Source organism: Macaca thibetana, chromosome 2 (assembly GCF_024542745.1).
Source record: "Macaca thibetana thibetana isolate TM-01 chromosome 2, ASM2454274v1, whole genome shotgun sequence".
NCBI lineage: Eukaryota > Metazoa > Chordata > Mammalia > Primates > Cercopithecidae > Macaca > Macaca thibetana.
In genome coordinates this window covers 140,033,761-140,048,153 of record NC_065579.1, presented here as the reverse complement: position 1 = coordinate 140,048,153, position 14,393 = coordinate 140,033,761, and the positions used below count along the sequence as shown (strand labels likewise).

The following is a 14,393-nucleotide window of genomic DNA, read 5'->3' as shown; positions in this document are numbered from 1 at the left end:
TGCACAGGGGATGCCTATGTGTCCCCTTCATGAGGCTGAAGGGACTCCGAGACTTTGATCCTTGGCTCTGGTATCTCCAGCCAGCTCAGCCCCAAGTGAGAACTCCCTTCCTTTTCCCTCACAAACACACATTGAGCCTACTGTGCACTCAGCAACCCAAGCCCTGGGGAGACTGCAGTGAATAAAATAGACAAAGCATCCCTTCCCTCATGGCATTGGCCTTCTAGTGACTTGGTTTACTAAAAAGCTGAACACTGAAACCCACTCTCATCAGAGATGAGACAGAATCAGTCAGGTGATAAGCGTTCTGGCCATGGTTGTGTGCCAGGCACTGGGCCCAGCACTGGGGCTGCAGCAGTGAGTGAGGCAGGAAAGGCTCAGCCCTGAGGAGCTTGTGGCAGAGCGAGGAGCAGGGAGGAGATGTGAAAATTCCTGAGCAGAGAAGTGTGTGAAGAAAACAAACAGGGCACAAGGTGTACTGAGTGTGGGTGATGAGGAGGAGCTGGCCTTGTGACTATCCGAGGAAGAGCACACCAGGCAGAGGAAACAGCAGGGGCAAAAGCCCAGAGACAGGACCGGCTGGAGGCTGCAGTGAAATAGAGTGGAGAGGCCAGAGGTCAGGCCTCATGGGCCATGGTCAGCAGTTTGGAAATTGTGATGAGGATTCTCTGGAACGGTTTTAAGCAGTGAGCTGATCATGTTTACATTTTTACAAGCTCACTCAGGGGCAGAGAAGAGGTGGGGAAACCCTGCAGGGGTGACACACTAGCCAGGTGAGACCCCTTTTCACAGGGACACCCAAAAGGCCTTATTGGCCAGCAGTGCTCAGCAAACACCCTCTGCAAAGCTACTCTGGGTGTTTAGGCCAAGTGCTGGTACTATCTCCACCCCCAATTCACCAGTGATTCAGGCCCAGCCCCTGCCTATGGGAGCCCCCAGCCTAAATGGCCTCGGGGATTCAGGCCTACCAACAGCTAATCCTACAGTAGACGTGTGAGGAAGGTGTTGTGAGAAAGCCAAGGAAGAAGCAGAGCTCCCTGGAGGAGGTAGTGTTGAGCTGGGTTTTAAAGGATGAATAGGAGCTTTCCAAGTCCAATCGTAGAGAAACGGCCCTCCTAGCAGAGGGAACCACGTACAAAGGCACAGAGGTCTGAAAGAGTGTGGAATGTCCTGGAAATACAAGCAGGTCTACAGGACAGGATGGTAGGAGTGAGAGTAGAGGTGGGGGCATTTATTTATCCAGCATTTATTTAACCAACAATTGTTAAGCACATACCGTGTGCCACTAGTTAAGGGAACAAACAAGGTCTCTGCTGTCCTGGAGCTTAGAATTTAGTAAAGGAGAGAACCAGTAAAGGAACAAGCCAGCAAATATGCAAGGTAACTTCAGATAATGGTAAGTCAGATGAAGATGTTCCACCATCATAGTGAGATATAGAGACCTGCAGGGAAGGCACAGGAATCTGAGTTGGTCAAGGAAGGCCTGTCTGAAAAGGTTGCATTTGACCTAAAATCAGAACAATGAGAAGAAAAGTATTCCAAGCAGACAGACAGCAAGTGCAAAGCCCCCAGTGTCTCACTGAGAAACCATAGAATGCCCCAAATGACCTCTTAGAACATAGGGCCACATGAGAGTTCAATAAATTGTTACGGCCCTGTGGCCCGGGTCCTGCCCTCTGGGATGAAGTGGTTGACAGACAGAGCATCCTTGGGGGCAGTGGCCAGGTAAGTCCTCTGGATGTGTGGAAGCCCGGGGCAGGCATGGGCCTGAGAGGATGGAAACTTCAGACAGTTTGGAGAAGAGGGAAGAGGGGAGGATGCTGGCAGGAGGCTGGAGAGAGAATGTTCAGAATCACTGGCCTGACAGCATCACAAACCAGCCAAGGAGGAGGGCACAGGTGCAGAGAGACCCTGGAAAAGACACAATGGGCAGAGATGGGTGGGAAGCCAACCATCCAGCCTGGAGTGAGTCATAGGGTGGCTGCGTCTAGGAGCAGGGGCAAGAGGGCCCAGAGGGAACACAGGTGCCAAAAATAAGACAGTGCTGAAGGCAGAGGATGGGAGCAGGAGATTTCAGGATGATATTTCGGTTGACTGTGTATGCCAACTCTGTCAACAAGCCTCAAAACTTGGAGAGGCCGGGATGTCTCCAGGGAGACCAGAAGTCCCAGGAGACCAAGAGATCCTACAGGAGAGCTGAGGCCTGCAGGTCCTTGGAGACTCGGAAGAGAGCTCACCCCTTAGTGGGGAAGGACAAGGGGACTGAGGACAGACAGAAGGCATTCCAGGTCTCAGCAGGGATCCCAGTGAGTCCCGTGAAGCCTGGGCTGCTGGGGTCAGCATTGGTCTTGGCAGGATTCCCAGTCATTTTGGAATGGTGGCCTGTGAGCACTGAGATGAGAAAGGAGTGGCTGCAAATAGCCACTACAGGCCCTGTGAGCCCAAGTTGAACCAGCGGCTTTGGTCTGAATCTGGCTGGAAGCCTGGGTAGATGGAATAGGCCTGGGGCCTCTGGGTATCAGAAGACGTCAGCCAACATCTCCAGGATGTCCTTGTGGACAGGAAGGAGAGGGGCATGTGGGAACCTGGAGATCTCGGTGGGTTCTTGCTGGTTCTTGGGTTGCTAGTAATCTGGTGGATGGTTTCTAGTGACCTTCCCTGGAGCTCTGTCCTGTTGCAGTGTGCGAAGTGTTCCCATCAGTCTCTCAGAGCCCACAAGTGCAGGAGGGTGGCAAAAAGAAAGCAACTGTCAGGATCCAGAAAGATGATCACAGGATGCAGGATGAACCAGATGGAAGAAAGTGAAGCTCCATGGCGAGCCTGAAGCCCTGGCATCTGAAATCCAATTGCGTGAGAGTCAGCAGGGCAAGGGAGTATGGCTCAGCTCAAACTCGTAGGGAGAAACTGAGAAAGGGGCATAGCTGACTCCATAGAAAGCAGTATAATTGGAAAGACAATTCTGTAACAGTGGGGACCATTATAGGACAAAAGAGGCTGCCTGTAAGATAGTGAGTTCCCCGTCACTGACTGTCTATGAGCAGGATGTAGACAGGCTGCGGGTGGGGATGTTGGAGAGTGACCCACTGAGTGGGTACTGCATTCAGCGCCCCTCCCAACCCTGAGAGTACGTTCACCATGCCCTGTCTCCCACTCTGCCTCTACTGCTGATCCACCTTGTCTTGCTCCCTTCAATCTGCCTCTGCTGAGGCTGTCCTCTCTTCCTAGTCTTGTTTCTTCCTCTTTGCCCACTTAACTTTTTCCCATCTGCTCAAGCCCCACCTCCTCCATGAAGGCTTCCCTGACCACCATTGCCCTGTGGCAGTCACCCCCTGAGCACCTGGGACCCACCTTTAGCCTGTGACACTCCACTTCATGCTTGGCCCAAACAGACACAGCCCCATCATGGTGACTGAGTTTTGCACTGCACAAACCATCTCAAATAAAATGAAGAGCAAAATTCATAGACCATCCCACCACCCAATCAGATCTCACTGGTCGCACTTTTATAGGCTCTGCTGTCCTTGGCCACATGCACTTGTCCTTGGCCACAAACACAACACTACCAGGATGTGTTTCGGCATCAATCCTCTTGCCCACACAGGTCTGGGCAGCCGGGAGCTCTAAGCTGGAAGCTCTCAGAAGGTTGTGCCCAGCTCACCCCTGGGCCCTGCAGACCTTAGGCTCTGTCCTCCAGAGTGAGTGGGGAGAAGCTGTGCAGAGTGGTAGAGCAGAGCGTCAGGCTGAGCTGAACAGGACCTGAGCTCTCAAGCGAACTTGCTGTGTGGCCTCGGGCACATGGCTTTACTTCTTTGAGCTCATTTCCCTGGGAGGATGATAAGAATGTCGTTCATGATATGATGTAAGTGGATCCACTAGCACAGTGCTGCACAGGGAGGCTCAAGATGAGTTGGTCCCCTTCCCCATTCCTTGGGTGGGGCCTGGACTTGGGGGTGAAACAGACTGAGTTCCAATCCCAACTCTACTCCTTCTTAGCCAGGGACTTCCAACGAGCTTCTCCCCCTTCTGATTATGGCCCCAGCTCATGAGGTTGTGTTGAAATCTGGAACCTCCAGAAATATCCATTTCCCCCTCTCATCCTTCATCTCAAATATCTCCCCTTTCCCACCTCTCTGGGCTACCCACTTCCTCTCCATCATCTAACTCCTCCCTGCCTTCAGCCTGCAGTAGCCTGCCTCCCCCAGGGGGTGTTCCTTGATTAGTTTCTTCCCCGGTGTTGTGAACTCCCTGCATAACAGCCATATGAATGCTCATTTTTGTGCACAACCAGCCACCATGGGCCCTTTACATGGGCGGGGAGGCCTTGCTGGGCCTTCCAGTCTGGTGATCCTTGACGAACAACACAGAGGGACCAGGCTGGGGACACTTGTGGGGTCCTTATGGTGGTTGAGAAAGCCATAGTGTCATCTCATGCACTGGTTCAGCTTAGAAGAGGGCAGAAAGCACTCAGTTCTGGTCAGTTGGTCCAATCATGCTTGGCCCGTGACGCTGGACACGTCCCTTCACCTCTCTGAGCCTCTGTGTCTCTGTTAGTGCAATGGTGGAGCTGGTGGGGCCCCCACTGCCTACCCCACAGGGCTGTTGTGGGGACCCCAGGCATGCACACATGTGGCTGTCCTTTGCAAACAAACCCTGCAGGTGTGAGGTGCTGTATGGTGTAGAAGGAACGTGGCATTTGGAGGCAGAACACCCAGATTCCAGCCCTCCAACTGCTCCCACTGTGGCCTCTGCCCCTCAGAACCTCAGTTTCCCCATCTGACAAATGAGGGCAGACCAGCCTTCAGAAAGACTCAAATGACCTCAACACTCAGGGCACCTAGGAAATCACCAAAACTAGGCAGATTTCCCCCTACCTTACTTACTGTCTGCCAAGGACAGACAGGCAGACACAAACCTGTGTCTGGTGTATCTTCAGATGGCACAGAGTAAAAATGTTCAGAAATTGCAAACTCGTATGTCTGCAGGGCCAGGGCCAGGTAGGGAGAGCACAGGTGCCAAACCCAGACCGCAGCTGCTTCCCGTTGCTGCCTGCAGAAGTGCCAGCCCAATCTGACCTCAGTGCTCGCTCTGCAAGAGGAGCCAGAAATCCAGATTTCCCTGTACAAGCTCTCGATGTTTAAGTATTAGCAAGAAATTCCCATTTTTTAAAGTCCCTATGGGTCAAGCCACATATGGGTGGGACCTAGAGTGCAAATTCTGACCTAGGCCTATTTTTTAGCTTTGTGTTTTAAGATAATTTCAAACTTTCAGAAAAGTTGCAAGGATGGTACAAAGAATACGGGCATGCCCTTCACTCTGATTTGGCTGTTGCTAACCTTTTGCCCTCTTTGCTGTCTGACAAATCTCACTCTCCCCCTCATCATGCAGATGTGATGGCCTTCTCCCACTAGACACTGCAGGTGTATCTCCCAAGAGCAAGGGTATTCTCATGCATAACCACAACAAGCCATCAATTCAGGAAACTTGACATTGATGCAGTACTGTTACCTGCTGTGCCATCCATATTCACATTCTGCCAATTGTGCCTGCAGCATTCTCCAGGCCAGGATCCTTGTGGGGTCCTATGTGCCACTTGGATATCCTGCCTCTTTGGTCTCCTTTCACATGGAGCAGCGCCTCATCTTTTCATTGTCTTCCTGGAAAGCCAGTGTTTTTTAAACCCTCCCAGGTCATGAACTTCCATGAGAGTTCCACTAAAGCAGTGATCCCAGATGCCCAAACGCCTGATCTTGCAGCATTTCAGGGGATTCGATGATCCCTAGAGGACCCTGGTCCTATCCCAATTTGCAGCTGGGGAAACTGAGGCCCAGATCAGAAGTGTAAGGCCCCACAGAGGTCAGGGGCAGGGCGGGAGCCAGACCCCAGTTCTGGGCTCTTCCTGTAGCCCCTATGCAGAAGCCTGCCTCCAAAGACTGAATGGACTTTATTTCCCACTAGGGTGGCCTTTTTGAAGCATCTTGTAGTAACTTCCACTGGGAAATGCAGTACTAGACTAGACGCCATCAATGTGGCAGTGAAAGGGGCTAGAGCCAGGGGGCCAGGATGGCGGGGCTGTCTTCAAAAAACAGCAAGGCCTGGCTCCAGCAGGCCCAATGGCTCAACCCCTGCAAGACCCCGACATACCCTCCCCCCTTACCCCTGCCAGCCAGAGCACTAACAGCATGAGGTCATGCAGGACATCAGTAAACCCTCTGCCCACATCCCAGTGCCTGCTGCCCACCCCACCAAGCAGAAGGCCAGGCATGGGAGAGCCGGACCTACCAACACTGCCACCGCCTCCAGGGAGCCTAGGACGACACCGTGACTGCAGAAGGCCCAGTATGCTACTCGGCCCGCACTCTCTCCATTACACTACCCTGCCTCTTCTCCATGAGAGGCAGCGGGGTGTAGTGGATAGAGCACGGGTTCAAGTCCCGGCTCCACCACTCACAGCTGTGTGACCCTGGGCCATCACTCAAGCTCTCTGAGCCAGAAAGTGGTGGGCAGAGGGGCTGGGGATTGAACTTGCGCCAAAACCTACCTCACAGGGCTGTTGTGAGGAGGACACTTTGCCTACTGCCTCGTGCTCTGTGAGCGTGTGTTATTAACTGCATTAATAACAATAATAATGGAAGAACTGTGTCTGGGCTGGGAATCATATTGGCTTTGTTTGGTGCTTGTGCCTGGAGGCAGATAGTATCCCCCAGAAATGGCCTCTATCCCTTCTTCACAGCCTCTCCCCACTGAAGGAACCCTTTTAGAGGAGATGACCTCTCCCCTCTCCCTGTCCAGAAAGAGACCTGGAAGGTCACACCCAGGAGATCAAGGAACCCTAGGTCCAGTGCCTACTGTCCTACATCCTCTCTAACTTCAGTCATTCACCCTTTCTGGGCTCAGAAACCCCATTTTGCAAAAGGAGGCTTCCCAGTTCTGCTACCTACAGCTCAGCATATCCCACGAGCCACCACAGAAGGCTTTGGCTCCAAGACTGCCACCATCCTGCTGTTCAGGACAGGCCCAAGGCCAGGATGGGCTTTGAGCCTGCAGCTGGGAAGGTCCTGGCCATTCTCTGCTGCCAGGTCAGAGACCAAGGAACATCCCCTCCACAGGACTAGGACAGGGACAGGAGCTTGGGCAGGATGGGACAGACAGTCCCATCCACGGAAACCACAGTGTTCCCTAAGCCTGGGCTCCCTTTTCCTCCTACCCATGGGATGGCTGGTAGCTCCCCACCGCTCTCCGACCCCGCTCTCGCTCCTCAGGGCTGCTCCAGGCAGCTCTCCCACCAACTTCGTCCCCAAGGTGGAAAGAGCACAAGATTGGAGCCACAGACCAGCTTCCATCCCAGCTCTGCCTTCCTGGGCTGAATACAGAGGTGACTCCCTGAGCTGCTGCCCTATCTGTGAAATGGGGTGAGGCTGACCACTTCACAGACTATGGCAGCTGAGCGAAAAGTGGCTCAGATGGAACTTGACACATCATGAATGCTCAGAAGATATTCTCTTCCTTCCTCCGCCTCCACCCAAAAATACTCTCAGTGGCTCCCTATTGAACACCAAGCAAAGACTCCGCTCTGTCACTCTCCGCTCAGGCACCTTCTCCCTTAGTGGGCGCTGAGCTTTGGCCCGGCCGCCCACCGCCATCATACTGGGACACCTCCCACTTTTGCCTGGCTGTGTCCCCTCCGGCCCGCCACATCTTTTGGTTGATTTTGTCTTGCATTGCTGTAGATCTGTGTGCCTATCTGCTCTCCTTGACCCCAGCTAGACTGTGAGCTCCTGGAGGGCAGGGACCACAGGGGGCCCTCCCACAGGCCCAAGAGTCTGGCATGGAGTTGACACCCCACCATGTCTGTCCATCAAGTGAAGGACTGTGGAGCTGTCCACCAGAAGGGGGTGCCATCTGGTCATTCTGTCCACACAGGCCTCTGCCGGCCTCTCCACACCCTCTTCTTCCCAAGATGTAGCTGTCTACCCCACCCAGGACATGCCCTGGGCTGTTCTTCCTGGGACGGAGTGTTGAGACACTATCGCTGAGATGTGGTGACCTAAGCCAGCTCCCTCCCCACTCTGCAGATGACAAAACTGAGGTCCAGAGAGGAGAGGGGCTGTCCCCAAGGTCACATAGCAATCAGAATTAGACACCAGGTCCCAGGTGCCCTCTTCCAGGTCTAGGGCTCTCTCTCCACCCCTCCCCGTGCTTGTCTTCTGAAGGGCTCCGTGGGCAGTTAGAGGAGGTGGGGGCTACAGTGTGCTGCCCAATGGACTGTGGTCAGTGAGGTCCCACTAGGCCCTATCAGGGCCTCCATCCCCAAGAGGCTCCCACCTCTGCCCCCTACCCAAAGACCCTGTGGTCGTCCTTTTAGAGGTTTAGCCCACTGCCCTTTGACTTGGATGTCTGTGGCTCTACTATTAATTGCTTCTGCCATGGTGTTAAGCATTGTCCTCTGCAGGGGACTTGTGGAGCTGGAGGGGACAGCCTAGGAAATGCCCCAGTCCTTTGGAGTCTTCCCCTGGCAGGAGGGCCTGGGAGAGGAGAGGGCACAGCCCAGCGAGGTGTGGGAGGAGAGGGAACAGCTGGGATGAATGTGACCCTTTGCAAAACATAAAGATGATTTATTAGGGGTGTCAGTATTCCCAATTGTATATGTAGTACATACCCACCCTGGAAAGTTCAAAATAGTACAAAAAAATGTGCTGGAGTTGCAGCTCCAAACCAGGCTGTGCGGGGGAGGCCCAGAGGACACTCCCACTCAGACCGTGCCTTCAGGGGGCTCATGGTCATGTGAAGGAGCCAGGCCTGGAAGCACCCCCGGAGAAGACTGCAGGTGATTCAGAGGAGACAGATGAAGTCCCCTAGTGGGAGTCAGGAGGGCCACCCAAGGCGAAGGGCATTCATCCTGTGGAGGAGGTTTTGAACAAGAGGTGAAGGAAGGGCATTCAGGTGGTCACTGTGAGCGAAGGCCAGGGGGGTAGACACCAAGGCCCAGTGAGCTGTGCACGCTCCAAGGGCAGAGGCCACGAGACAGGACTCAGTGTCCAGGGCCCAAGAAGGCTGAGGTCTCATCCAGGGGGCGCTGACTAAGTGGTTTGGACCTCAGGGAGGCTTCCAAACCCTCAAAGAGGGGAATGGAACTGGGGGGACACAGGTAAGAGCAGAGGCTTGGGGATACCGGAGAACAGACGGAGGGAGGACTGGGAAATTGTGGATGCCCCGTCACCCCTGCCCTGGCTGTTGCTGGGCTCTGGAGGACACCCTGGCGCATCTCCAGGGCTGGGCGGGGAGCGCTCTATGCCTAAGCCCTTCTCTGGCTGGCATCCTCCTCCCACCTCCCTGCCTCCGGATGTGGGTGTAGAGCTGCCAGCTCCCTGCTGCGATGGGAGCGATTAGATTAGAAGGTGATTTGGGGGTCTGATTATCTTGGGTGGAAATTGGCCCCCTGCATCTTTTTCCATCCTGTCTTGGCTTGGGAGGTGGGGAGCAGCCTCTTGGTTGCCACCTAAGCCGGAGAACCAATGCCTTCATATCCAACGAAACTTTCTACTGATGTGTCTCAGACCAGAATGTGAGGGCCTTGTCCCCTGGAGGCGAAGTGGAAGGTAACAAAGACAACAGGCTCAGGGACAGCAGAGAGTTCAAGTCCAGGCTCTGCCCCTCACCAGCAGAGTGACTCGGCAGGCCACTCCTCCACTCCGAGCCTCAGTTTCCTCCAGTTTAAGGACTAGATGAGATCATTGAGCATGGAAGGCAGTACGTGCCCTGCACACAGTAGGTGTTCTACTTATACAGGAGGTCAGCTTGGGTGGCTGTTACTGCTTTCTGTGCCCTGTGAATGCAATGTAGTGTTCCTTCCTCTCCTTTGAAGAGTCTCCGGTGATACCTACCATGAGACCCCAGTTTCTTATCTGTCTAATGCTGATACATAACAACCTCTCCTCCTGGCACCCTAACAAGCCAAGCCGGTGCCCACGGAGGCATCTTGTCAGCAAGTTATTATAATAAACAAGGCCCTGTTATTGGGCCTCAGCAGGGTGACAGAGCAGGGTGGGGTGCTCCAGAGTCTGCCTGTGATGAGAAGTCACCAGGCCTGGGCTGCTCAGCCTGGAGCTAATGTCTGAGCTCATTCTGTGGTCCCCACTGTGCCCTGCCAAGAGGAAAAAATAAAAGCACTGTCTTTCTGTCCTGGGAATGGCCAAAGAGCTTGCCCTCTGAGAATCTGGGTTCTGCACGCCCCCTCTGTGAGCCTTGGTGACTTGGTTTCTGCATCTATTCATGGAAAGGCTGACATTTACCTGCCTGAAAGGAATCACTGGAGAGTCTGTCTCTCTGTAAAGCCCTTTGAGATCCTGAGATCCTACAGACCAAGAGGCTAGATCGTTGCCCGCACACACACACACACACACACACACACAAAAAGCATGCACACACACACAGGCGCGCACACACACAACATTGGGATATCACTCAGATCCTACAAGGAAAGGGACAAGGTGGATGACGCCACTTAAAAAGTGAAACAGATTCCTTGCTTAAGGAAAGCTCTTTAGGTCCTGACTCAGAACCCCTCAACCCTTATTTTAGATACAATCCTAATGAGTTTCCTGACATAGATTTCAAATCTGAAGCAAACCAAAACACAGCGAGAGATAAGTTATGCTGAAAACAGGAAGAAGTGGCACCCAGTCTCACGGCGACAGAAAGGAGAACTCTAAAAAGCAGAAGTGGACCAGGCGTGGTGGCTCACGCCTGTAATCCCAGCACTTTGGGAGGCTGAGACGGGTGGATCACGAGATCAGGAGATCGAGACCATCCTGGCGAACACAGTGAAGCCCCGTCTCTACTAAAAATACAAAAAAAGATAAGCCCGGCGTGGTGGCAGGCGCCCGTAGTCCCAGCTACACGGGAGGCTGAGGTAGGAGAATGGCGTGAACCCGGGGTGCAGAGCTTGCAGTGAGCAGAGATCATGCCACTGCACTCCAGCCTGGGCGACAGAGCGAGACTCCGTCTCAAAAAAAAAAAAAAGCAGAAGTGAGTTCAAGAAGCAAGGCATGGCATGTCAGAGAGTCACTGTCGTGCCTGTCAAGGCCTCTGTGACACTGTCCGGCCAGGCCAGGGTGGAATTCTTACTCCCCCATCTGAGAAGGTAGTGTGTCCCGCATGGTATACAGCTTTCTACCCAGAGTAGCAAAAAATAAAAACGGGAAAAAAAATGTGTGCCTGGAGAGCCAACCTTCCAGGATCCAGATTCTTCCAGCACCAGTCAAAGGACAAAGGATCAGCAGTGCCGCATTCTCTCGCTGCTAGAACTGGGTGGGCATAGCTGCCGTTCACTTCCCAGACTGGGTCCCAGCTGTCCTCCTGGGGTCATCTTTGCTTCCCCAGTGAGGCCATGGCTTCAGTGGGCTTTTTTTCCAATTTTTAAAATTATATTAATAGTAAAATACACATAACTTAGAATTTACCATTTTAACCACTTTTAAGTGTACAGTTCAATGGCATTAAGTACATTCACGTTGTTGTGCAACCGTCACCGCCATCCATCCACAGAAGTCTTTTCATCTTCCCAAACTGAAGCTCTGCACCCATTAAACACTAACTTTCATTTCCCTTCCCCAGCCCCTGGCACCCACCATTCTACTTTCTGTCTCTGAAGTTGATGACTCTGGGGACCTCATGCAGGTGGAATCATATGGTACTTATAGTTCTTTTGTGGCTGGCTCACTTACTGCAGTGTCCTCAAGATTCATCCATGTTGTAGCCTGTTCAAGTTTCTTTCTCTTTAAGGCTGAATAATACTCCATTGAGTGTATAGACCACATTTCTTCCCCCTGTGCAGCTTATCCTCCCTCTGAAGCCCTTGCTTGCTGTTGGACAAGTTGCTCTCTGAGCCTGCATGGTGGAGAGGCTGCTTGCAAGCAGCAACGAGACTCATGAAACAAAAGCTGACACTGAAGCCCCAATGATAAAACAAATAGAAGTAGAGCCACCCTGACCAAAGGCCTCCTTCACCCCCGAATAGCCACCCTTCCAGCCCCTGGAAAGAATTTCAGGGCCCTTGGAACCCAGTTTGAGAAATCTAAAGTTCTAGGAAAGAGGTTCTTAACCTTTCTTGCAGCATAGACCCCTGGAGTAGTCTGGTGTCATCGTGTGCCACTCCTACTCCAAATAAAGCCTTGAAATGCGTAAAATGAAATGTGTGGGGTCCCGGAAGATCCCACTGAGATCACAAAGGAAACCAATTATATTGGCATAAAGTAGAAAAAAATGTGTGGTATAGTAATGAGTGTACTTTATTAGAACACTGAATAACAAGATCTGGCAAGCAGTCACATAACCACTTTATTTATAAAATAGAGATGAGCAACAACAATGCTGCAATAGCTGTAAAGTGATATGAAAAAAATCTGTGATTTTTGTAATGTGTGTAGTGGCATCACGGACACTGATAACACTCCTGGAGTTTGATGTCTACGTCTGTAAGGGTGGGAGAGGAGTGGGGAGAAGGAGACAGAAGGAGGAAGTGACCCTCCAGGGCAGGTAGTAGGTGGTGGGCCTGGAGATGTTTGGGGTACCTGAGAACTGATAGATAGCAGTGTTTCCACCCCAGCAGTGTCCTGAGGTGAAAGCATCTTGAAAGGGCCCACCACACACACAGTGTGAATCTTAACCATAGGTGATACCTCATGACCTCAGCAGGCAAAGAGCCAGGAGCTGACTGAGACCACATTTTTTCACTCCTTTGGGGAGAGGGCTTCAACTGTGCAATAGTAACTTGGCTTTTGTCTCCTTTCCCAGGGACCCACGTGATGGAGGGCTCAGGACGGATGTTGGTGACTGCTGTGGGTGTGAACTCTCAGACTGGCATCATCTTTACCCTGCTGGGGGCAGGTGGTGAAGAGGAAGAGAAGAAAGACAAAAAAGGTAAGCCTAATTCCTTTGCAGACCAGGAGAGGAGCTCTTAAGGCCACATTTTTTTTTGTTTGTTTATTTGTTCACTCAACAAAATAGTTATTGAGTGCCTTCTATGTCCACACCCTGTGCTGACAGCCACCACCTCCTGCATCCTTAAGGCCTGCATGGGCCAGGTAGGCTCTGTCTGTTCCATCTCCAGGTCTTGTCCCAGTCTCTGTCTTGTCCAATCATGTCATGGAGGCCCCTCCTTCCCCTCTGGGCCAGGCCAAGGATGCTGACCATGTTGTTGAGTCTCCAGCCTCAAGTGGTAGAAACAGCCAGCATCAATTGGTCCCATCATTACTCCAGTATTGAGTAGAAATCCCCACCCAAGCATATTCCTTCCAATATTGTCAACTCCACTGAACAGAACTGAAAATCCACCCAGCATAGATTCATCCAAGACATGGGCAGAGGAGATTCTGGGAAAGGCAGCCAGATGCATGACTCCAAATCAACCATTATGAGTTTGCTCTCCAGTGTTGCCATCTTATCTGAGTTCTAGTTCTTCCTCTTCCTTGAAAATAAGATTCCTTATTCACTGGGGTCTCCTAAATGCAGCAGGCTGACCACCCAGGCTAAAACTGTCTCTCAGAACAGAGGGAGAGATGCTCACACAAAAAGCTCAAGTCTCGTCAGGCCAGGCCCAAATCCAAAGGCCCAGGCTTCTAGTCCCAGCACAGCTGACTCCTTACCTGTCACCACACTTAATCTCAAAGATAGCCCCCCTTTCACATTTTCAGTCTTTTGTCTCCTTCCTTAAGCTCTAGAGGAGGATCTGTGACATTCAGAACTTCTAGAATCCCAGAAGGGAGATAAGAGGACAGATGCCCCCACCCCCTGCATTTTAGGGGCAGCCCTGCTCCCTCCAGCTCTCTGTGCCAATCAGGCACAGAGCTTAGGTCAAGATTGAAGATTACTTGTTCCTGAAGGCAAAACCCATTTTCTAGGGGGTCCCCTAAGATGATGGTGGCCCCTCCAGCACGAACAATGGAGCTGAGCTGTGTTCTGAGAAATTAGAAGGCTGGAGAAAGTAAAGGGGTGCTGAGGCTGAAACTGAGGAAAGAGTCCTGACCAAGAGTCCCAGAGGACATAAGGAGAGTGTGCACATACTGGGTTTGAATCTGTGGTCAGGATGGCTGAGCCCTATTCCACAATGACAGCAGTTAGGCAGATCTGAGCAGGTAGGCAGGATGCAGCAGCCTGTACCCATTGTCTTCACCTCACTGAGGTTTGGGTGAGGGGAAGGTGCCCCCATACTCTTCTGTGGGCCAGATCTGTGGTTTTTAAATGCCAGTAGGAAGACAAGCCTCAACTGCCCCAGAAGCACAGTTCAGGGTCCTTCGCTGAGCATTCACCTGCACTCCAATGAGATGGAGATGTCAGAAAAATAGCCTAATGTGGAAAGAAGATGGTGGAATGTGGAGGGAATGTGGCAGAGGAAG

The 14,393-nt window shown here is 52.3% G+C and overlaps 2 protein-coding genes across 10 annotated transcripts in view; both read left to right on the top strand.

Annotated features, from left to right (window-relative positions):
- The window catches only part of SEC13 (SEC13 homolog, nuclear pore and COPII coat complex component), a 534,021-nt gene that overhangs the window by 431,622 nt on the left and 88,006 nt on the right, over positions 1-14,393 (top strand). The gene's annotated exons all lie outside the window — the stretch shown is intronic.
- The window catches only part of ATP2B2 (ATPase plasma membrane Ca2+ transporting 2), a 189,041-nt gene that overhangs the window by 110,008 nt on the left and 64,640 nt on the right, over positions 1-14,393 (top strand). For all 9 annotated transcript variants that reach the window (XM_050781438.1, XM_050781437.1, XM_050781435.1 and 6 more), the window contains exon 6: positions 12,793-12,918. In XM_050781438.1, coding sequence (XP_050637395.1) covers positions 12,793-12,918 — 126 coding nt within the window. The remainder of the gene's footprint in view (positions 1-12,792; positions 12,919-14,393) is intronic.